Below are 24,550 nucleotides of genomic sequence, written 5' to 3'. Positions count from 1 at the left end.
AAGCAAAGAAGCAGATCTGGGAAAAGGGTGGAGCAAAGATAGGGAAATAGCGTCAGAAATCCCCTCCTCCCACCATGGCCTGCTGGGCTGAAAACAGATCCCAGCCAGTGGAGGGAGTGAGCCTTTTGTGGGGGGGGCGGGGCAGGGGGGGTTGCTTTTTATTGAACTATCACCTGCATATAGAAAAGTGGACAGACATGAGTGTACATCCTGACAGATTTTCACAAAGTGAAGATATCTGTGTCCCCAGTATCTAGATCAAGAAACAGAACATTATCAGAATCCTAGAAGCCCCAGTGCCCCCTTCCATTCCCAGGGTAGTAAACATCTGAGAAAATTTTAAAAGCAGCTTTATTATTTTGTTTCTCGGTTTAGTTTTTTAAAAATTTTCTCTAGTTGAAATAATTTCAAAACTACAGAAAAGTGGCAACATAGTACAAAGAACTTCCCCATCTCCTTCACTCATATTCCTTTGTTGTTGATATTTTACACTTAATGGAAAGATGGTAGAATCTTCCAGGAATTGAAAGAGAGGAATGAGTTTGTGAAGGGTAAGGAGACTTAAAATTTAATGCTCTACTACTTTATGTGAAATGGCAAAATGTTAACTTATTTTCATTATAAATAGTGAATTACTCTGTACTTTTCTTTGCGTTTGAACTTTTTAAAAATTCTTCAAACAAGAGAATTTTAAGTTTTATCATCTAGGAAGTGGGAAGCTATTGAAGTGTGCTTTTGTTGTTGAAATAAATACATCTTTATGACTTTTCTGCTCTCTGTCCTTGCCTATGAATTAAGACACTTAAGTGAGCTATAGGGTTGATTCACCTCAGCATCATTTTTCTTTTCTTCCCATCTTATTGCCTTTCACTGGTATCACTGCTAAGTGCCCAGTGATGTGTGACATGGTAAGATTAAAACTTGCACTTTTCCTAATAGGTGTAACTCCCTTCCTTATGTGCAGTAGGCAGGACCTGCTTTTAAGCAATTACCCATCATTTGGGGCTATCTTACACACTGTGCTTTGGTGCAGGTCATAATCAATAATTCAAATGTCAGTAGGAGCCCCATTAGCTCAGGTGAAGGCAGATGTCTTTCTAATGAAAATGTTCCATTTTCCAAATGACGTTTCTTTTTCCCAGAGAGTTGTGGTTATAGAAGACATAAAAAGATGGAAAACTACATTGGAGCTTCCTGATCAAACCAAAGAGAATCTAGTTGAAGCCTTAAGAGAATTAAAGAAGAAAATACCCTCCAAGGAAGTGTTAAAATCAACAAGGATAGGTACGTTCCTTCTGAATGAAAAGTACTTATATTTTGTCTCCTTCCTTCTTCCTTTTCTCACTCAGTCAAACATTAAGTTATCCTTCTATCAGTGCTTCTCAAACTACTCATGGTAATGGACCATTGTTTAAAAAATTCTGCATTGGTTGCAGAACAATACTTTCATAATATAAAATAAAAATTACAAGAAAATTAAAATATACAAAATATAAGTTCCACTTTTTAAATTAGATTTAACATATAGAATTATTGTCATATTGCTACATTATATAGCATATTGCTATAAATGTTTCTAAATGCTTACTTCAGTTCTTACTGCATGGACTGGCAACTGGAAATGATCTGTAGATAACATTTTGAGCATGTTTGATGGTGGGTGTGCAAAAATGAGTAAGACTTGGTTCGTGACCTCAAGGAAATTAGGGTTTGGTGGAGAAATAAGCATGTAGACAAATGGGAACAATAAAGTGTTATGTATTATACATAAAAACATAAACAATATCCTGGATACTATTCTGATCTGTACAAGGTATATGCTGGTATAAAGGACAGAGTAGTTACTTACATCTGGGGAATTCAGAAAAGGCTTCATTGAAGTAGCATCATTTCAGTTAAATTTTGAAAGAGAGTTAGCTTTTCTGTCTTGAGTAGAAATAACTTGCAAAGCATGGTTTATAAAAGCAAAATGATAGCATTTGCTGCTACATCATTTATTATATAGCATTAGAGATATTTAAAAGGTAAGTCAGGGACTACACTGAATTGCCATTTTAGTACAGTAGACAACTGTGAATAATATGCAAGGGAGGGCCAACATGTGTTCCTCAAGCTGCTCCCAACTCCCCAGAGAGTCCAGGGTAGTCATTCGCAGCTGCTGTTCTTGCCCTCACTAGTGCAGCCATTGGCTTCTCTGCCTCCCCTTGACCTCTTGTTCATGAGAAGCAGGAGAGAGAACAGCTTCAGACTGGCGCTAACAGCTGGCAAGAGCTGTGTGAAACCCCCAGAGGACCCCCAAGAGTCTTGAGAGTTGCACCCTTGTAATATAAACCAGAATCTGAGAAAATTAGAGCTTAAAGAACATAAAACCCTATCATTATAGCCAAGGAGATTCTCCCATCTGCTAGTGGATTTTCTCTTTATAGGTTGTGGTCGCTAGAGGGCAATAAGACCATTCAGATGAGCAGATAAGGAATTTCCACCAGTAGAGGGTACTAGTGATTAATATTTTATGACGTATATATTTACATATATGTATGTGTTCATATTTAGCCACACACCACAAATACCATTTATGATCAGATTTTAACCATGTAATAGGCTGGAATTGTCATACAAATACAGAACATGATCACTTTTGAAAAATCATTTCTGTTCTTTGAGTAAATTGTGAGTATGCTTTTAAGAATGGGTGTGTCCGATCAGAGATTTCAATTCAAGGATCATAATGAAACAAGGGGCTCGACTTGGGAGGAGCTGGAAACCATCTAACTCTTGAGTCTTGACCCTACTCTAAGCCTTCCCTAAACCTAAGGTTGTATGGAATAGGGGTTTCTTGATTTCTTTTGTAGTCACATCAGTTGCCAGGCTGAAGATTCATTTGGATCATTGCCTGAGAATGTTTACATTCTTCCACCTTTAGCTTCCTGCCTGTCCCTATCCTGTGGACTATAAGGGATAAATATTTACTGAGTGTCTTCTTTGTGCTGGGAACTGTGCTGGCATAATAATGGAGACAGATATTGTCCCTGCCTCTTTGAAGCCTGCAGTCTAATGGAAGGACAGACAATTTAACAAGACTTCCTCAGACAATGTAATGAGTGCTCTAATGATTGGGAGAAGTTAGCCCAAGGAGTATATGCGTTGGAAGTAGAGGAGAAGATGTTGAAGAATGTGTCAAGCAGAAGGTACATCATGTGAGCTGTGCAGAGGGCTGGAGGTGGGAGAGAACAGGATACACTGCAGAAACTAAAAGAAGTTTTGTGTGTTCGAAGTGAAGCTGAGGAGACCATCTGGATCAGTAGGAAAAGGCCCTTTGGAAGCCATTCAAAACTAGTCTTAGTATCTATTGGTTATTTGTCTCTGTGTGAAAATTACCCCCAAATTTAGCGGCTTAAGTATCTGTTATCACACACAGTTTTTCTGAGGGTCAGGAGTCTGGGAGCTGCTTATCTGGGTGATTCTGGCTCACGGTCTCTAAAGAGCTATTGGCTGGGTCTGAAAGTTTGACCAGGGCTTAAGGATATACTCAAAATGGCACACTCAGAGGATTGCTGGTAGGAGGCCTCAGTTCTTCATCACATGGGCCTCTCCTTAGGGCTGCTCATGACATAGCCATTGATTTCCCCAGAACAAGTGATCCAAGAGAGAACAACAAAGATGGAAGCCACAGTGTTTTTTATAATCTAATCTCAGAAATGACATAATGTCACTTCTATCATATTCTGTTAGTCACGCAGACTAACAGAATATGATAGAAGTGACATTATGTCATGGTACAATTTGGGAGGCAACTACACACAGGTTATGAATACCAAGAGGCGAAGATCATTGGGAGCTATCTTGTAGACTGGCTGCCACAGTATGTATTTCTTTTTATTTCTCCTAGATATATTATACTTCTTGGACATGCAGATTTATGTTCATTTGTAGAAATTTTGTAGCTGATCTCTCTTCCAAAGTGCCTCTTTTTCATTCTGTCTATTCTTTCATTCTGAGATTCTATAATTAAAAATATGTTAGACCTTTTATTTTCCATACCCCTTAGCTTGTTTGTCATTTTTTATCTCTTTGTCTCTTGTAGAATTCTGGGCAATTTCAGATATATATTTTCCAAGTCACTAATTCTCTTTTCTTCTGACTCTTATCTGCTATTTAACCCATTCATTTTGTTCTTTATCTCAAAAACTTTCTCATTTTTATAAATTTCCTTTTTCCCCCTAAATCTCTCTTAAATATTATTTGTACATTCTTATGATTGTACCTTTTATTTCTTTAAACATTTAATGTATAGTTCTGTATTTTTCATCTGACTATTCTAATATTTGTAGTCTTTAGGGGTTTAAATCTGTTGTTTATTGTTTCTACTGACCCTCATGGTGCTTGGCTCCCCATGTGTTTGTTGACTTTTAATTGTGAACGCATTATTTTAATCTATGGGAATTTTGTGTGACTAAATTGAAGAAGCTTCCCTCTAGAGAGGTTAGCTTTTTTGATTAGTTTGTTTGTTTGTTTGTTTGTTTGTTGCTGCCAATAGAGAAGGGTGACTTCTGACCTGGAATACTTTAATATACCTCTCAAGGATCCCAGCTCAGTATAAGAGTTCCAGGATTAGCTGTCCTAGTTCACCACTGGCCCAAAGCTAAGTATTTTAGCAGCATTGCTATTAACATCAGCCCTTAGTTTAGCCCCGCCCCTCCCTGTGCCTACCCCTTTAGCCTCTGCTTACTTTTTTTCGAAGAGGAAATAAAGTGGTTTTTATCTAGAATCTAGATTTACTGCAGTGAAAGGGTAGCTTTACTCTACAATAAAATGATTATTATTGAAGGGTTTTGAATGGAGAAATGACATATTCACATTTGCATTTGAGAAAAAAAATCTATCTGGATGCCATGTGGGGAAAGTATTGGAGAGAAGCAAACCTAGAGACAAGAAGCCCAGTGAAGAAGCCACAAAAACATCTGGCTGAGACATGAAGGTGGCCTGATGGGGTAGTAGTTGTGGGAATGGAGAAATGTGGTTGGAATCAAGAGACATACATGGAATAAAATCCCAAAGGACCTATAGATTGATTGGATGTTGGGAATGAAGATAAAGGAGTGAAGGCTGAAAGCTAGATTTCTGCTATGGGCAAGTAGGCAGATGGCAGTACCACTCATTAAGATAGGGAACAACAGATTTAGAGGCGAGGAGATTAATAAATTCAGTTTTAGACTTAGTGTTTGACATACTGAGGGAAATCCATGAGGAAACGGGATGTTGGATGTGCAAGGCTGAAGCTAAGGAGAGACCATAAGTTTATACTTGGGAGTCATCATCAGCATGTAGTTAGAAACTGAGGCCATGGAAATAGATAAGCTCGCTCTGGGAGAGTGTTTAAGAAAAGCATAGAGCTAAGTCCAAAATCTTAAAGCGGACCAATATTTAAGAGACTTATAGAGGGAGACTGAGAAAGTATGACTAGAGAAACAGAAAGGAAACAGGAGAAAATGCTGTCGTGAACGGGAGGGAATATTTCTAGGGAGTGATTGGTCAGCAGTGTCTGTTATTCTCAAAGGCCTAAATACGCTAAGTCTAAAAAGTGCACATTAGGTTTTGCAAAGTAAGGTCATAACTGATTTTGGTAAGGTCACAGTAGGGTTTGGGGCAGAAAGTTGAGTGAGGAGGAGGTAAGAAAATGAAAATGAAAATAGGCAACTCTTTCAAGAAGTTTGGTATTGAAAGAAAAGAGAGAAGTCTCAGTATCAGAAAGGGAATGTGGGACCAAAGAAAGTTGTCATTTTTAAAATAGGAGAGATTCTAACCCATTGAGTGACAGTTTAGTAGACCTTATAGAGAGTGGACTGGACTTACCAAGGGTTAACTGTGGAGATGAGGATGTCAGATGCCTCTCATTTTGTTGCCTCTCTTACCCTCTCCACTGGCTCTTTCTACCTTCAGACACACTCAGATCTTCCCCTTTAATTGGCTTTGCCATCTCTTCCAGATGCCTTGTTTCCCTCTCTTTTTTTTTATAGGCCAGTTGTTTTAAAAATGATTGATAATAAAAATCCCATTTCTGCCCCTCCCATTCCTTCATTCAACTCTTTCTCTACTGGTTCTCCCACAACCACTCTTTTTTTCCTCCAGGACACGAGTGATGTAATTCTATCCAAATCCAATCATCTTGTCTCATTTCTCATCTTCCCAGAACTATGAATTTGAGACCATTGATTAATCTCTTTTCTGTCAATATAAATGACACTGAACTTGTTGCCAATTCCTTATTTTTTAAATCTTCATTATCTTCATAGCCTTTATCTGAGTTTGTTATTACTTATTTAATAATTTACTTCCTTATTTTTTATTTACTTAACAGTAACCCTACACCAGCAGGACCATGCAACACATTTTATTTAGTAACACACTTCAAGCACTAGTGTGGCATATAGCAAGAGCTCAGGATACAGTCATCAAATGAATGAAAATAACATGGTCCAATAAGATTTTCTCCATGGCTCTTTCTAGCTTTCTGTATTCCTGTTTCTTGCCTTTCTTCGTTTCTTCAGCCCTTGTTCCCTGTTCCCTAATAAGGTGCTTTTCTAGAAGGCTCCAGCCTCAGTCTTGCTGCTGCTTTAGGGCACTTCATCAGAGAGCCTGTCCACTCTCCAGCTTAACTGAGACCTTAAGTCAGATAACCTTTGGATATGCATCTCCCAGCCTGATCCACTTTTGAATCTTAGATTTTTAGAAATGTTGTTCCAGTTTATATTCCTACCATTTTCTTAAAATCTTACTAATTTAATAAGGTAAAAATAGCATCTCGTTTTCATTTGCTATATGGAATTGTTTTTATGTTTATTGGCACTTCGTCCTTTTTTTGTGTGAATTGTTTATGTTCGTTGTCCATTTACTATTGAGATCTTTTCATTTTGCTATCTGTTTCTGAGCTTTGTAAATGTTGATGTCATAACACTTTTAAATCCATTTAGCTATCTCAATTTACAAAAGAGGAAACTCTGACCCAGGAAGATGAAGTGACCTATCCAGGGCCACATAGTGAGTTATAACCAGGGATGTAATGAGAACCCAGGTCTCTTGGGGCAGTGTTTTTTCTTGGTTAGCAGACTGCCACTGTGCCTTGGACCGCAGCCATATGTGCCTTTATTTTATTGGACCATCTCTATGGGTTATGCCATCTGCTCAAACTCACCTCTTTTAAACAGAATTTAGTACCTTTTCTTGTGTACCTCAAATGCAAGTTTTCTCCTAGTACTCCCATTTTAGTCACTGCCCCTAGAATTCTATGACATAAACTCCTTTTTTTTTAGGCAAGGCAACCCTTGGTTGACCTCACAGATTGCAAGGACTCCGTCAGCTTACAATCCCTTATTTTTTTATTTTTTACACCTACAGCATATGACATAAACTCTTAAGGCAGAAATGCCCAGCAGGCAGTTGGAGATGTGGGATTGAAGCTCAGATGAGAGATTTAGACTAAAAATATATATTTGGAAGTCATTTGTCTAGAAGCATTTGCTTAAAATCACCTGGATGAATTCTTTGAGTAAAAGAAATGATTAAAGGGCTAAAGGACTGAACTTAGAAGATGTATGGTAGGGAAGTGGGAGGAGGAAGAAGAGCCAGTGAAGTGGCAGAGGGAGTATAATTAGAGCAAGAAAGAGAGAGCCAGGGCAGTATTGTGACATGCAGGCCAAGGAGGAATGTTTTAAAAGGCAGGGGAAATGAGTGGCCTCACTGTTCTCAAGTGATCTGGGAAGTTAAGGTCCAGCTGGGCTAAAGCCTTTGGACCTGGCCCTTAATGGGGCCTCTGATTGGACACTTTTATTTTTAAAAAGGCCAGTGGATAAGGGGTATGGCTGACGAAGCAGTGGAGTTAGGCCTTGCAGTCTCAACCTGGTGAGCAAACATGCTCCACTTTGCAATGCTGTATATATGAATATTCTGGGAAAAGTTTTATGTCAATCATATTGATCTGATTTCAGGGATATCTTATTTTCATTTATGATTGATTAACAACCAAAAAACCTATTCTTAAGAAAGTGATTTCCCATCTATGACGTCATTTGATCTATATAGTAATTCTGGAAGGTAAATGTTATTATTTTTTCCATTTTACAAATGGGAAAACAGAGGTTTAGAGAATTTAACTTACCCAGGTCAGAAAACCGAATAATAATTGACTAAGCTCAGATGTTCTTATGCTATGTCATGCCTCCTCCTGAAACCTAAAGATGCACTTTTCTTTGTCCATGGCAAGCTCTTGTCCTTCAAGACCCAGATGACATACATGAAGCTAAAAACATTTGTTGAATGAATAAATGAGTGAGAGTGTGTGTGAGTGAGCGAATGGGTATATGATTTGACTCACCCAAGGTCACAGTATAAGTTAGTGGCCAGGACCTTTCAGATGGACTTCTGTTCTCAAGTTGTGCCATAGATTCCCTTTGCTTAACAATCTCAAACCACTTATAGGCTCCTGTATTCATTTTCTGTGAATAATGCCATAACAAATTGCCACAAAATTAGTGGTTTAAAAAAACACAAATTTATTATCTTACAGATCAGAAGTTCAGTATGGATCTCAGTAGGCTAAAATCGAGGTGTTGACATGGGCACATTCCTGTCTGGAGACTCTAGGGGAGAATCTGTTTCCTTGCTTTTTTCAGTTTCTAGAAGCCACCTGTATTCCTTGGCTCATGATTCCCTTCCTCCATCTTCAGAGCTGGCAATGGTGGGTTGAATTCTTCTCACACCTCATCTCTCTGACCCACCCTTCTGTCTCTTCGACTTGCAAGGACTAGTATGATTAGGTTGGGTTCATCAAGATAATCGAGGCTAATCTACCCCATCTCAGGGCCTTTAACCATAATCACACCTGCAAAGTCCCTTTTTTCCATGTAAAGTAACGTATTCACAGGTTCTGAGGATTAGGGCATGGCTCTCTTTGGGGACCATTATTTTGCCTACCACAAGCCCTCAAATTATGCCATGCAATTTCAAGTTCCATGATCTTGTTCACTCTACTTCTTACGTAAGTCCTGTCTCCTTGAGTCATTATCAAGACTCAGGATGAGAATTTGCCGCTTTCATGGTATTTCCTGGCTCCTTTGCCAGCTTAATTGACTCCTCTATCCTTTAGCCCTCCCTGGTGGTCCCCCTTCAGTGCTATCTTGAGACCTGTAACACTTTCATGCATTTGTTTTGTTTAGATATTTTCTGTACTTAGACCTACCCGGAGCTCCTTAAATACAGGGGTGTGTCTTTCTAAACATTGTATCCCAATGTCTAGCACAGGGCCTGGTACATACCTAGTATTTGGTAATGTTTGTTAAATGAGTGAAAGATTATTTCCTGCAAGGAATTTGTCTTAACAATGTGCTGGGATGCAGAAACCCCCTATCCTTAAGCCCAGGGGACCTGACTTAGATCATAAGACCAGCCAGTGGCACCACTTGCTTTAAAACATAAATTTCATGGAGCAAATAATGACTTTTTGCAGATCATTAACTTTCTTGATGTAGCTACTGACCAACTTGTGACCTTGGGGAGAGGTCATGCAGCTTCGTTTTTTTTCACCTGAATTAGGAGGAGGTAGGACTGTGTGATACTCAGAGGAAATAGCATAGGGTTAAAGCATGAGCTCTGGAGCCAAACTGCCTATGTTTGAAACCTGGCCCTACTTTTTACTTGGTATGTGCTTCGCAAGTTACTTAACCTCTTAGTTTCTCAGGCTCTTTACCTATAAAACAGGAATCACAATAGCACCTAACTTCATAGGGTTGTCCTGAGGATCAAACAAGTTTAGGTATGTAAAGCATTTAACACAGTGACTGTCATCGTTATTGTTATCATGAATTCTTTTTGTGATCTAAAATTTATGATTTTTGCCCTGTGTTTTCTAGAAGAGGGTTCCCTAGACTCCTTCTCCTCATTTCCAGCCCCAGACTGGACTGTTCTTCCTGCTGTCACTCTTTTTTTGGAGACTTTTTCCTCTTGCTAACAAATCTTACATCCCCCTGGGTCCCTTACAGCCTTGCCCTTCCTGAGATGGTTTCCTCGGTCTTGGCAGAGCCTCCTGACCAGTCTGGGTGGGGTTCCTGTGGGAGTTATCTATGGGATGTACTGCCCCCTGCAGGCCAGAAGCACTGACTCCACTGCCTTGCCCTGAGAGTGGAAGCCTTAGGCCCTTTGGCCACTTCTTAGGTCCTCTGCTCTTCTGATTTGGGAATACCAAGAAGGTGAACACTCCCTGTGTGCCAGTCCCTGCTAACAGAGAAGTACAGGGTGTTAGTACAGGTCCTGAGGTCAGGCCACTTGTATTCAAATCCTGGTTTCTGCACTTAACCAGCTTTAAGACTGTGGGCAGTTATTTTGCTAAGTTTCAATTTTTCATTTATAAAAAGAGATATAAAAAAAGCATTTAATTCATTGTTTAGTTATAAAAATTAAACGAGATAATTTATATAAAATCTGGAGTAGCAAGCAGGATGAATTCTTAGCAACAGGTAAGGATTAGAAACTTTTGATTTCCCAGTACCTTTGGATTAAATTCTTTGCAGTTTCATTCTATTATTTTGTTTGCAATTGTGTGAATTTCTCAATCAAATACATCCATGTTCAAATGTAAGTAAAAAAACAATTGAAAACTAAATACGATTTTTTTTTATTTAACTGTTCGATTCAGTTCAGCAAACATTTATTGATCTTTCTCTGCTAGATACTATTCTGGAAACGTGGAATAGAACTCAAAGTAAGGATTGGGTTCTGCCCTTAAGCTGTTTGCAGTTTAGAGGAGAAAGTGAGCATTTAAATATTCTAGGCAGAGGGAACAGTGAACTAAGGCACAGAAATATAAGAAGGCCAGGCAGCCTGACCCAAAATAAGGATGTGCAAGTTGCTTTCTATGGCTAGAACTTAGTGCATGGAGGTAAAGGGGTAGGAATGCTGGAGGTGAGGGGAAGGAGGAAAGAAGGCAGCATGGCGAAAGGTAAGGCCAAAGAGGTTCAAGTCATCCAGAGTTTGAATGCTATACTTAGAAATTAATTTGAGGGCAGTATAGACAGCTACCGAAAGGATTTGGTGAGGGAGTGATGTGATCAAATTGTGTTTTAAAAAGATTTTTTTTGACGTCTGTAAAGAAGACTAAATGGAGGAAGACTAGACAGAACAGAGATTGGTTAGTAAATCATTGCCATAAACCTGTGGAAGGGTGATGGGGCCTGAATCAGGGCAGCAGTGAGATTGAAGAGGGAGGTCAAGAGGAAAAGAAAGAGATATAAGAAATGTTAAGAAGCCTAACATGATGGGGGAATGGTCGTGCCATTGTATAACAAGAAATACAGGAAGAGGGGCTGAGGGAGATAATAATGAATTCCATTTTCTATTATAGCAACATTTAGTTAAAGGTGCTTACAAAATAAGCAGGTAGAGATGTTCATTAGGGGACTGGATATTTGGATCTTGCCCTTAGTGAGAGCCTTTGAGGTAGAGATACATATTTGATAGTGATCTGCTTGTAGATGGTGGTTGGATTATTCATGGGAAGGCAGGTGGTTGGATTATTCATGGGAAGGCAGGTGAAGAAAGAACGGAAGAGGCCAAGGACAATGCAGGTGGGGTTCACAGATAATTAAAGGTTGAGATTGCAGCCAGCGGAAGAGATAGAGAAGGAAGAGGAGAACCAGTAACAGGTTGTGTCTCAAAGCGGTGGAAGTGAATATTTCAGAAGGAGGAAGGCAGCAGTGTGAGATGCCACAGAGGGATCACGTAACATCAGGATGGAGAAGGTCTATTGGATTCCACAGGTAGAAGGACTCTGTTTGAGAGACTTCTGTGTCTTCATTTCTCAGTGCCTTTCTTGATGAGAGAAAAGGATAATATGGGGAACACATGAAGAGAACGCTCTCTGTTCTAAAGAAACCTGAATGCACCTCTATTATAACACAGCCTGCCTGCACTGTTAGGATTGCTTACAGGTTGAGCCAGCACACAAGATTATGAGCTGAACTGCATAGATACACATAGTCCCATTACTCAGAGGAGAGCCACTAATAATTTCATTATAAATTCTTTTAGACTTTTTCCTCTCTATATAAACAAACATATGTGTTTATATGTATACACACATGTAATTTTAAAAATAAATACTGGCTTGTATTATACTGTGCTCTTCTGAGAACCTACTTTTTTCACTTAACTGAATAAAGTGATTATTTTTCCATGTTACTACATGTTGAGCTAGTCTAGTCTTTAAGGGCTACAAAGCATTTATTGTTTGAATTGACTATAATATATTTAACAAATTGGACCCTTAATGATGAGTTTGTAGGTTGTTTCTAGCTTTTCACTACCGCAAACAATACTGGAATGAATATTTTTGTACACATACCTTCTTTGCACACTTTGGCAGGGTGAGTGTAGGTTAAATTCTAGGGACTGTGTCTTTCTCATCTCTGTACCCTCAACACAAAGCATAAAGTGGGTGCTGTAAAAATATTACATAAAGTGGGTGCTGTAAAAATATTACAATGCCCTGAATTTAGTTCTTTGAGTTCCTGCAGCGTCTCGTTTATCTTTTTATTTTTAGTATCTGTAATCATAACCAATAACACAAAAATTTGTTCGCTGAACAAATAATCTCAAAGTTATGGAGAACTCTACTGAGAAAAGGGAAGTATTAAGTAGTGACCAGCTTTTAAGTGTTGTGTGTTTCAGAAGCACCTCATTCTCATTGCCAGCTAGGAAGCATCTTGAGACATTCCTGATGAGTGCTCTGCATTCCTCCTCCTCCTTCCCCTTGTGGTGAGTGTTGATGTACTCTTTTCCCTGGGCAGGAGAAAGCCTAGATGAAATTTCTTGGCAGATAATTGGTTAGAGTGAGGAGTTAAAGACTTGTCTTCCCTTCAGAGTTACATTTCTTTTTCACCTGCAGGATGTTCTTCCCAGAACCTTAAAAGCAGGGTCATTTTTTTGTTCAGCTCTGCATGTGACTAGTGCCTAGCATAGTACCCAGTGCAAAGAGTAGGCCTTAAGCAAATGTGTGGATAGTAAATGAATCATTAAGTGTTAGGCTACGAGGTTGGCATAATTTGGGAAACTTTCTAAATGTTTTCAACCATTTCTCCAAATTTAAATCCTTTTTCTGCCTCTATTTGTTCAATGATAACTCTTTTATTATATATTAAATTCTTATGTACATTAGAGTCTAGTCCTGAGCTTCAATTTTTATTCAATAGGTCCATCTTTTTTTGATGCTAATCCTTATAACTTTAATTATAGTTGCTTTATAATATGTTCTACTCTCTTATAAGGCTGTTTATACCTCATAATTCCTCTTTTTCAAAATAGTATTTTATACTTTTGCAAATTTGTATTTCAAAAATATGTCTAGAAATAATTATATTCTAATAAAAACAGCCTCTCGAGAATTTTTATTAAGATTACATTAAATCTGCAAATAAATTTCTATATTGGCATCCCTACTAATCTTTCCATTACATAATATGGTAATTTACCCCTTTTATTCAAATCTTGTTACATATTTTAATAAAAATATGTTATTTTTCATATGGGCTTCTCATTCCACCAATATTTACTCTCCTGATCCCTACCTCCTGCCACTGTCCTCCCTGCTAGAGATACAGAGATGAACATGTCAAAGCTCTTACCCTTGAGGAGCTCTCTTTGGCACTCAAAAGAGATAAAACTGTTCTAATTACAACTAATTATAATAATTATTTTGTTGAACAAAAGCCCAAGGTGCTACAGGAGCACAGGGGAGAGGTACCAACCAAGACCAGGAGTATTAAGGAAGACTTCATAGAGGCGGGGTCTCCTGTACTGAGTCTTAAAGACAGAGTGGAAGTTAACTGGATAAAGTGGGAAGAAAGTATTCCAGGCAGAAAGAATGTTCATTGGAGTATATATTCAGAAATAGAGCCAAGAAAAAATATTGAAGCGTTTTAGTAGCTTCAAGTAGCTGGAGTATAGGGTGACAGTGGGATAGTAGCTGGAAATGAAGCTAGAAAGCAGGTGCGTGGTAGCAGATTGAGAAAGGACTTGTGTGACTTAAAGATAGGAGTTTGGGTATAGGATTGAAAGATTTAAATGGAGCAGAGAAATTAGATTTATGTTTTAGAAAAAAATCTCCCTAAAACGGAATATAATAAAGTTAAATAAAGGCCACTCTGGCTACTTTAGAAGATGGCATTAAAGGGTTGTAAACATATCACACATTTGGTAGTTTGGACTCAAAAGATTATTAATTTATAGCAGTCCGTGACCTTACTCCATTTTTTTAAAAAATGCCGTTGACTGTTATAGAAACCAGGTCTTTTTTTCTGTAGAATGTGCCACATTCTGGACTTGTCTGTTTTCTCATACTATAATTTAATTTATTCCTCTGTCTCTCATATTTTCTATAAACGAGAGGTTAGCTTTGAATGACTCGTTGGATTCTGGTTCATCTTTTCTTTAGGAGGAGGGTGCAAGAATATGTCATAGGTAGGGTTGTGGAGTGCTACGTCTGTCTCATAGTCTCACTCTAAGAATGCTAATGGATCAGTGGTTCAGGTGATGACAGCTCATGCCTCCATTATGAAGTTCCCCATCAACCTTTCATTGAATGATTTCATCCACTGATGATTATTACTTGAGTGAATTATTTCATCATGGGTTAGAAATTTCTTTAAATTCGGTCAATCTCTTCACATTTATTAGCTGAATAAAGAACATTCCCTCAATAACTAGAGCTATTTGGTCGTACAGAAATATAATATGTATCGAAATGATAAGGTAAATGCTTAATTCATTTTCTTTTATTGCAATTTGTGGATTAAGGAGTTGGTACCTTAGTTGTTCTGTTTTAAGTATCTATTGATCATGCTTCTGTTCTATGACTTATTGCATTGGGTAATCCACTGATTCTCCTCCAGTGATTATCTTGTTATCTCAGCCTTTGAGAAATGGTCTTCATTTCCACAAGACCCAATATATCCTTAGGTATGTGAATGACTAGGTGCCCCACACACATCAGTCCATCTAGTCCTGAACTTTTCAGAAGAAGACAGAACAACTTTTGGTTTCTCTCATCTTTTTCTAGGTCATACTGTAAACAAGATGCGTCAACACTCAGATTCAGAAGTCGCTTGTCTCGCCAGAGAAGTTTACACTGAGTGGAGAACTTTCATTGAGAAACATTCTAATAAACCTTCTATTGAAGTACGAAGTGATCCCAAAACCGAGACATTTAGGAAAAACGCCCAGAAATTAATCTCAGAAGCCTTGGAATTAGAGGTAATGTCTGGTTGGAATGTGATTACTAAGCGCTCTTGGTTAAGTGGCCTCACATTTTTCATAATGAACCTGCATAGTCTTAGTGCCATGGCTTTATTCCAACTGCTTTTCTTTAAGGGTTCTGGATTTATAATCATTCTGGGAGACAGTGTTATAGAAAGGAATTAGCAAGACCTGTATTCAAACTCTGGCTCTGGAAAATGTACTAGTTGTGGCACCTTATGCAAATCCCTCAACATTTCTAAGATTTGATTTTTTATCTGTAAAATTATTATAATTCCTACTACCTAAGTTTACTGGAAAGAGTAAATGAACCGTTTATACAAAAGAATAGTATAGTATCTGGTGATTAGAAGTCACTTACAAATATTGGTTCCTTCCCATTTAAAATTCTTTTCCCTCCCACTGAAGCAAAAAATCTGGGATGGACTCTTATGGAATATCAATGGCAAAATAAATAGCATCTCTTGAAAAGACTCTATTCCCCCATTTTTTTGTCCACACTCATAACTTTAGTTTTAAAGCATATAATCAATCGGCTAGACATAATTCCCATCATCTTCATAGCCAACAGTTCAGATGATAATAGTGGTTTGAGGTATACATGCTAGAGGGTTTTCGCTCATTAACAATAATATTAATCACCGTCATCATCAAACAAATTCTATAAGTCAATTAATACTCTGGGAAAATCAGATATAACATCCATATTTTTTCTCCTTCTTAGGATATCCCTATGAAAAAGAATAATTTAATATTATTAACAAAAGAAGCATTTCAGAAGTCTGGTTTAAATGCTAGATCTGTTACTGCATTCTCTGAAAAAAATATTATAACATTTCTATTTCAATTATGCATCCACAGAAGGCAAATGGACTTGTAGTGTATTATTTACCTTTTTAAAATAAAGTTTTAGGTTTTTTGTTTTTTTTTTTAAATTTTATTTTATTAGTTTCAAATATACAGTACATTGATTAGACATTTACATAGTTTATAAAACGATTCCCCTAATTGCTCTTTCTCTCCTCTGAGTTTTGTTTATTTTTAAATATAAACTTATGATAGAAAATGAGAAAAATATGGAAGAGGAAAATAAGATCATCATTGAACTTAGCACCCAGACATAATCTTGTTAGCATTTCGGTGTATTTTCTGTTGGTAAATTATTATAGCTTTTTAAATGAATACTGGGCAAATTATGATTATCCCTGATTATTAAGAGCCAATTATATGCCAAATGTTCCATAGTACAAAATTGATAATTATTTACATTTGTGTTGTGTTTTTAATCTTGATCAATATCAGTGTCATTTAGTATATCCTTTTCTATATATCTTTATTTTTTCATTTTTATAATTTTTGATGTCTGTTTGATAGTTCAGTGAATTGTTTGTTATTCTGTTAAGTTTGCTTACCTTTTCCTGAAGGAGGCATTAATATGATTATTAAACCCTTGAAAGACAGAAAAAATATGAAGATTGTAAGTCTAATTTTCCAGAGTATTGATTAGTCAGCAAGACTTGCTATTTGGTAGTTTAAATAAAGTTTATTTTTTAAATAAACCAAAATTATTACGGAAACATAGAGTGTGGGTATATAATATGTAGTTAATGTGGTGGTAAATACCAGTTCCCTGTGGTATCTTTTTAAGTAAATGATAATAACGAAGCAATGCTTGTAAGGATTAATGAGCAGTTTGCCTGCTGTATTAAACTCCATAATAATTATCCTTTTAGTTTATCCATTAATTATCCTTTAAATGGCACATCAAGTGGTAAGCACTCAAGTGTTACAAAGCTAAGTTAAAAAAGTGATACATTCGTTAGTGCTATCCAACGTAATTGGAAGAAATATCAGATTAAGCATAGCTGAATGGTTTCATTCCCAAAGAGTAAATTTAAAAAATTTAAAAAATTAAAAGTATGCATCTTACTGTCTTTGGCCCCACCCCCACCCCCCAAAAAATCAATCAATCTGTTCCTTTCATAAACAGTATTTGATAGTAATTTTATCAGTTTGGTATGTCAGAAAATTATAAACACTTTTACAGAAAGTTAACTCTTAGCACCTATCATCATCTGAAACATTTCCATATTAGGGTAAATCAGTGACTCACATAATCCACTATCTGGTTTTTGACAGTAACCAATGTTGAGTACGTTCAAATCAGACATCAGATCTCCATAAATGTACTTTATTAGGCATTAGTAAAAACCGTTGGGTAAGTTATTGGCCCAATGACTAAAAAATCTTTACAATTTGATCCTAGTATGCGTTTTTGCAGATGTACTCATTACATTTTTGTAGGGAAAAAAATGTTTTCATTTTGTTTGTTTCAGTCATATTCTTTAGTAGTGAAAGCCACAGATGATGAATACACACACACACAGCCAAATGCATCTCTTTATTACTCTACAGATCATGCTTTCTAGATTCATGGATTGTTTCCTGTTCTAGGAATAATGGAACAGATGAATAAAAACTCCATTGTTGAGACTGTGGCTCCATTCCCCTTTACTTTCTCTCTTCCGGATCTTCTTTGTTCTTCCCTGTCTTTTAGATCTTCCCTCATATGAACGTCCCCTGTGGTGTCATTCTCTTACTTCCCCTTCCTCATTATCCACTCTCCTTCCTACCTCATGGCCTGTGATCATTTTCCTATTATGTCATTAAAAAAAATGAACCCGATTCTCAAAGTGAGCCTGTATCATTAAGAGTTATGAAACACTGGCTGGTTGGCCCAGTTGGTTGTCAGATGGTGCTAATGAGATCCAGGTCAGGGGTACATCCCCATATGGGACTGTTAGTTTTTTCTTTGTTTAATGGCCTCAGACTGCACCTCTGGCTTTGACCAGCTCTTTCATAAATGTATTCAAGTGGTCAAAAAGGAATGTGGGTAGGTACGTACAAATCCAATCATACTATGTGTGCTAAAACTCACACAAAGTTTTTTTTCCAGTAGATATTCAGTACAACAAATGTTTAGTACTACTGCTACTAGTGTCAGAGGAGACGACAGACATAAGTGAGTTACATGCCCTATCTTAAGAAAGCTTACTGTCCCCTGGCTAAGAGCCTATAAATGACTAATATGAGGCAAGATGAAATATATCTGAAATAGTGGTACTAGCAAGTGGTGTAGATACACAAAGAACAGAATGTGAAATCCGATGGAGGAATCTGGGACGGTTTCATGGAAGAGATGGCAATTGAGCTGGCCTTTGTAAAGGGATAGGATTCTGCTAACTAAAAAATACATATAAAATAGAAACATCATGTTTCATCTTATCTGCTACGTATAGGATGTTAGTGAAAGAGCAGGAAAGGAGGGTGGTTACATGGGAGAAAAAGGACAATCATTTCATAGATATTTACTGAACACTTACTATTTGCCAATACCTATACTAGGCAGGGGGAATTTAGAAGCGAATCCAACACAGTATTAGCCCTAGAGGGGCTCACAGTCTTCTGAGGTAGATAGATACTGCAAATAAACAGTTACAGCACAACGTGGGAAGTTCTGCACTTAAGTTAAACACATGAAGAAGACCTTGTTCTCTTGCTTTTAATGGGCTTACAGATGTGGCAGACATCACTAATTGATTATGACACCATTTCCCACTGAGGCCGGAATCCTTGATGAAAGACAGCTTTAGGTGGTCATGTTTTATATCTTCTCCCAGATATAGCCAATTTGTCCAAGATTGGACAACTGAATAACTCACAGGTACAAAAAGATAAGGAAGACAAATCAGATTCTCTGTGTCTTGAAAAATATGGACTACGAAATACTAAGAAAGCAACAGTGGGAGTGTTAAAACAGAAGGGATGTTGGAGGAGTTATGAGGAAGCAGAAGCTGTAGGTAGAAATGTGTAGAATATGGGGAAAGAATAAGGCAGTTGGAATTGGTAATGAGTAAGGCAAATGGAGAGGAGCAAAAACCTGTGAGGAGGAGACCAGGCAGATCATGAGAGACACAGAGAAGGGATATGGTTCCTAAATAAAGCCCTAGGTTTCTTACAGTGTTCCTATTTCCATTCCCATCCTACAGATGCATCTCACAACAAAACGCTTTTTTCTCAAGGTCTCAGTGAGACTCTGGTCCTTTCACCCAAAAAGGCTTGCCTAAATCACCAGGTTAGGACTGACCCATTGGAAAAGACTCAACAACTTGGATAGGTTTGGGTTATCCATTAAAATCCGTAAGATAGGCATTTTTCACTTTGTGCAATGAACTTGTTATACACAAGCGTGCATGGTGAGTCATTTTCCCTTATAATTTACATTTTAATATCACTGTTTTTCTTCATTTCTTCATTCCAGTTAGCCTTCATTTAATAAGAAGCATGCATGAGAATTGTTAGATACTTGCTCCCGATTCCCATCACTTTGCTGGTAGAGCACCTATTCCACTACCCCGTGGTTGTCTGTGTACATGCCGTCTCCTTTCTAGGCTGTGAGTTCCTGGAGGTCAGGGGTCTGGGCATTTCTGCTCAGTGTCCCCAATACCCTACTACTCAGGCCAGACTCAGAGTAGCAGCTCAGTAACTATTTGCTGAATAAAGTATGTATGAGTATTTAGTTATGTGAATTCCAAGGCATTCTCAGTGTTCTTTTTATTTTTGGAATGGCCATTTGATGGAATGGCCATGACCTGTTTTGCAAGGTACATATTATACGCTCTTTCCCCTAACAACCAGTCCCCTCAAAAAAAAAAAAAAAAGACTTTTTTTCTTCACAGTTAAACTAAGTGAATCTCTAAACAGTCAGTGACTAACCATCCTCACAATGGAATAAGGAGTCGCTCTGGCAAATGCTGCTGGACAAGTGCTGGGCAGACATCGGCCACCATTCCAGCCTCCTAAAGTAATCTGCTACCAGGGCTTTCTCAGGCCAGGGGCTAGTTCACTGCCCACCCAGGAGGCCATGGAAAGCTCAAGGAGAGCCATGTCACCAAATCTGCTCACTCCAGCACAGGCCTAGATGATCAGTCATCAGGACCAAACTTCCCTGAACATCTTTTATCTGCTACACCTCAGCGGATATCTGTGCCTGGATATTCATTCTCTCTGTCACTCTCTCTCTCAATCTTATTCTGTTCTCTGCTTGGTCCTTATTTCTTCCAAGTTTCTTCCTTCTGTTTGTTTTGGTGTGTCTGCTTCTTATGTTGGGATATTTTATCAAATGTTAAGTGATCCTTTTTTATTTTTGGTGCATTTTTTTTCTTTAAACTTTTCTTTTTAAATAGAAGTATAGTACATATATCGAAAAAGTACACGAAAGATAGATGTACAGCTCAGTGAATTTATCACAAAGCAGATGCCCACTTTACCTAGCCAGATCCTGCTCATTACCCAGGTCCTAGGTTAGACATTACTTCTTCCCGAAGCCAGGTGCTGCCCTCCTGGGTTGGGTCCCTTTGCCATAGCTCTGCACCCCAGCACATTTTCCTTTCCCCATTCCTAGCACTCAGTACTCTTATAATCTCTATTTACTGCCTGTCTCTTAATATTCTCCATGGAGTCACTGTGTCCACCTTGTTTGCTGCTTTTTCCTCTGCCCAAGCACAAACCCTGGCACATAGTAAATGCCGAATAAATATTCTAATGAAGGGGAAAAAAGTCAGTGAGAGAAATTTATGTCATGTATTTAAGGAACTCACTATCAGGTGAGACAAACAAAAAATAGATCATTATAATGTAATAATGACTAAGGCAAGCTCAGAACATTGTGACAGCTCAAAGAACTTCAGTCCTCTAAGCTAGGATTTGTTTTTTGTTTTGTTTTGTTTTTTTGCATTTTGCTTTTTAGCTAAGCTTTGACATACAAATAGGAATGTGTTTCTTAGGGAAAGTGTGCCTTGCAGAGGGAACATGTACCTGGCCAGAGGCATAGAGGTATATAAAAGCAGCTGAGCAGGCGCGGGCTGGGCTGTGGTCAGGACTGGGTAGGGGAATAGTGGGAGATGAGTCTGGAAAGGAAGGTAGAGCTGAGGGGCTTCCTGACAAGCAGCCCGGCCTGGCCTGGATCCAGACCATGTGAACAGGGTCCCAGACCTGTCCTGCTTTGATTGCTCGTGTGACCTCAGGAGGGCTTGAGCCTGAGCCAGACCACCCTAGAATCACTACAGGTTCCATCTCCCAAGCTTGTTCTGCTTAGGTGACCCTGCAAGGGTCACCCGAACTCAGCTGGTCTCAAAATGTTGAGAGGGCAGTTAGTATGGCGAAAGGGAAGAAACATGAACCTTGGAGCTGGGTCAAAGTCCCAGCTCTGCCTCTTGGTAATTATAAGACCTTGAATCTTTATGTTTTAACCCATTTCCTCGTCTGTAAAATGAAATAATAGGAGTTGTGAGCATTAAATGTGAAAAGTGATTTATAACTGCTCTACACACATATTAAGATCCAGACCCAGTGCTTCTAAAATACCGTAAGGGGTTAAAAGGCACTTTTAAAACAAAACAAAGTATAAACTGTTATACTGATTTATTATCCTTGGTCTTCGTTTCCTGGTTGGTAAAGTACGGGGCCGGTACCCATTGCTTAGTTCAGGCCAGTTTCCTGTTATAATGGCAAATATTACCACCCGGCAGGGGTTGTGAATGAGGTCCCTGTCACAAAGCACATGGCCTTGTTCCTTAATTGCCAGGGTGGAATTAATTTGCTCTTCCTGTTTCTCTTGTGACAGGAAGTAGATGTCCTTGAATTTCAGTTGATTAATGGAGGCCTCTGAGCAGAGTGCTTCAGCCTCTCTCGCTTTTAATCCGTATGCAATGCAAGGCCCTAATTTGATAATTTTGCTGTTTTTTAGATGGATCACCTACTGGTTGAAAATATTGAGCGGGAAACGTTTCATCTCTGCTCCCGCCTCATTAATGGGCCATACCGGCGGACGGTGAGAGCCCTGGTCTTCACATTAAAGCACCGAGCTGAAATCCGGGCTCAGGTGAAGAACGGCTCACTGCCGGTCGGCACGTTTGTACAGACCCACAAAAAGTGACCTGAAGATGGTTCTAACCCTGGGCTGAGCAGAAAGGAAATGTCATTCAAAGGCTCTTTTGAGTTTGGGTGATGGCTGATGCCGGCTGTGCTAAATTTTCCCATGGTGCCATTCCTTCAGACAGAGGATGCAGAGAGCCCTGGGAGACAGGCCTGCAGGAAATGCTTCATTAGCTGGAGTACACTGGTGCTGCCTAACAGGACATGCACTAGCTGTCACTAGGAAGCGCTGCTGTGCGGTTGCCATCACCCAACACAGCGAAAAGGTGATGGATTTCACTGCGAGTGTGCCAAGGACACCTCTAAACTTCCCCCATGTCAGGCAGATGAAGTTAGTACTTTATTTCGCCACCCTGCAGGTAACTGAAACTCAATTACTGCTGCCGCTCACTCGGTTCCATCCCCCTGAGTTTAGATAGCTCTGGTGCCTCTCAGAACTCCCCTGTCTGTTCTCTTTTCTCTACCCCAGGGGTGAGCCTGCCGGAGCCAGCCAACTACCCCTTCTTCCCAGAACTCACTTATCTGAACATTTCAGCTCTCCCTGGAAGACCTTCTGCGCTGGTCTCTGGAGCCCCCATGCTGAGGCTTCTAATGAGGAACTGGCCTGAAGCTTCCCCACATCTTGGGGTTTATTTGAATATGTTGGCTCTTTCAGTTTAGGGCTCTATAGAAGATAATAACATGATGAAATTCCTCTTGAAATGAATTACTGTAGTAGAAAAATTACATGCATATAGATTTTAAAATGAAATACCTCTATATAGGTCTGCTTGAACAACTATGTAAATGATATTTGCTTTTTTAAAGTAATAATAAACTGAGACTTTTTTTTCCAAAACAAAAGATATGGCTTGTTTATTGGAAAGGGTTTTGGGTTGAGAAAAAGTATAGTTGGTGACAAGAATTTGAGAGAGATAGCAAGACCCAAGGAAGGTTTTTTCAGGTTAGGGGAGACAAGAGCATGTTTGTAATCTGAAAAGAAGGAGCCAATAAAATGGGAGAGATTTAAAATACAAAAAAAGGGGAGGGGGATGGGTTAAAAGCAAGGACAGAAGGGAAGGATAACATCGTCTACCTTCTAAGTGCTAAATACTTTTCCTGATATAGCTTATTAGCATTTACATTGATCTTTATATCATTTTTAAAACTTTTTAATCTTTCTCTCGTTATATTACTAGGTATCGTTTAATTTTTTAGATTTCTTCATTTATTTGGCAATCATTTATTGAGCATGCATAGCATGGGGTACTGTACATATCTGCCTAGCAGGAGCTACAAGTAGAAGTATCTTGTTCAGTTTCCCACTGCCAGGAAGTAACTGGAGCTAGAATAATAATTAAGCACCTACCGTTTGCTCAGCACAGTGATAGACATTTAAATAATAATAACACCCAATTAAAGATGAGAAAAACAAAGCTCAGAATGGTTTAGTAATTTACTCAAGGTCACACAGATAGTGGATGGCAGAGCTAGGATTCAAAACCCAGGTCTGTTTAATTGGGTACAGTCTCCCTGGTTGATTTTATCCAGTCTCATGGTTTTAAGCATCGTTTTCGTTACATGTGGATGACACTCCAATTTGTATCTTCAAACAATACTGACCCCTGAGTTTCACATGATATCTCCTCTATGTCCCATGGGCATCTCAGGTATAACATGTCTTCTCTCATTTGACAATATTGGCAAACCAGGCACTCTAGCTAGGAACCTGAGGGTCAACCTAGACCCTTCCTCTCCTACTCTGTCACCCAACCAATCCTGATGGTTTTACTCCTCACATATATTTAGAATCTCTTGTCTCTTCTCCATCTCTGGTACCACTTCAAGACTTTATCCTTTCTTGCCCAGATTGACTACATGGCTTCCTAACTGGTCCTTTTGCATTCATTCTTAACCTCTTCAAATTCACCTCTCTATGGCTAGAAACAAAGTGAAATTCCACCATGTCACTCCCCCTCTGAGCATTTTCACATCCTATTTTCTCTCTCTGAAATACTACTTTCTACCTAATTCCTTCTCTTGCCCCTACCATAATAGCCTGTGTATTGTTCTGTACATATCCACATGTTCTGTAGTGGTGCTTTTGATTCTTTTTCCCCACTAGATTGTACCAAAAATTCATAAGACACAATCGTATGGTGGTACCAGAGGGCAAGGGAGGCCGGGGGGAAGATAGGGGGTTAAACACAGTGATGAAAGGAGACTAGACTTTGGGTAGTGAGCACACAGTGCAACATACAGGTGATGTATTATA

General features: G+C 38.6%; 1 protein-coding gene across 5 annotated transcripts in view; it reads left to right on the top strand.

Annotated features, from left to right (window-relative positions):
* The window catches only part of TCEANC2 (transcription elongation factor A N-terminal and central domain containing 2), a 33,331-nt gene extending 10,203 nt beyond the window's left edge, over positions 1–23,128 (top strand). For all 5 annotated transcript variants that reach the window (XM_011370436.2, XM_023536766.1, XM_011370435.2 and 2 more), the window contains exons 4-5: positions 15,104–15,297; positions 22,109–23,128. In XM_011370436.2, the coding sequence (XP_011368738.1) occupies positions 15,104–15,297; positions 22,109–22,297 (383 nt within the window). In that variant the 3' untranslated portion in view covers positions 22,298–23,128. The remainder of the gene's footprint in view (positions 1–15,103; positions 15,298–22,108) is intronic.
* The last annotated feature ends 1,422 nt before the right edge of the window (positions 23,129–24,550 follow it).

Source organism: Pteropus vampyrus, unplaced genomic scaffold, assembly GCF_000151845.1.
Source record: "Pteropus vampyrus isolate Shadow unplaced genomic scaffold, Pvam_2.0 Scaffold170, whole genome shotgun sequence".
Lineage (NCBI taxonomy): Eukaryota > Metazoa > Chordata > Mammalia > Chiroptera > Pteropodidae > Pteropus > Pteropus vampyrus.
This window is presented reverse-complemented; position numbering and strand designations above follow the sequence as displayed.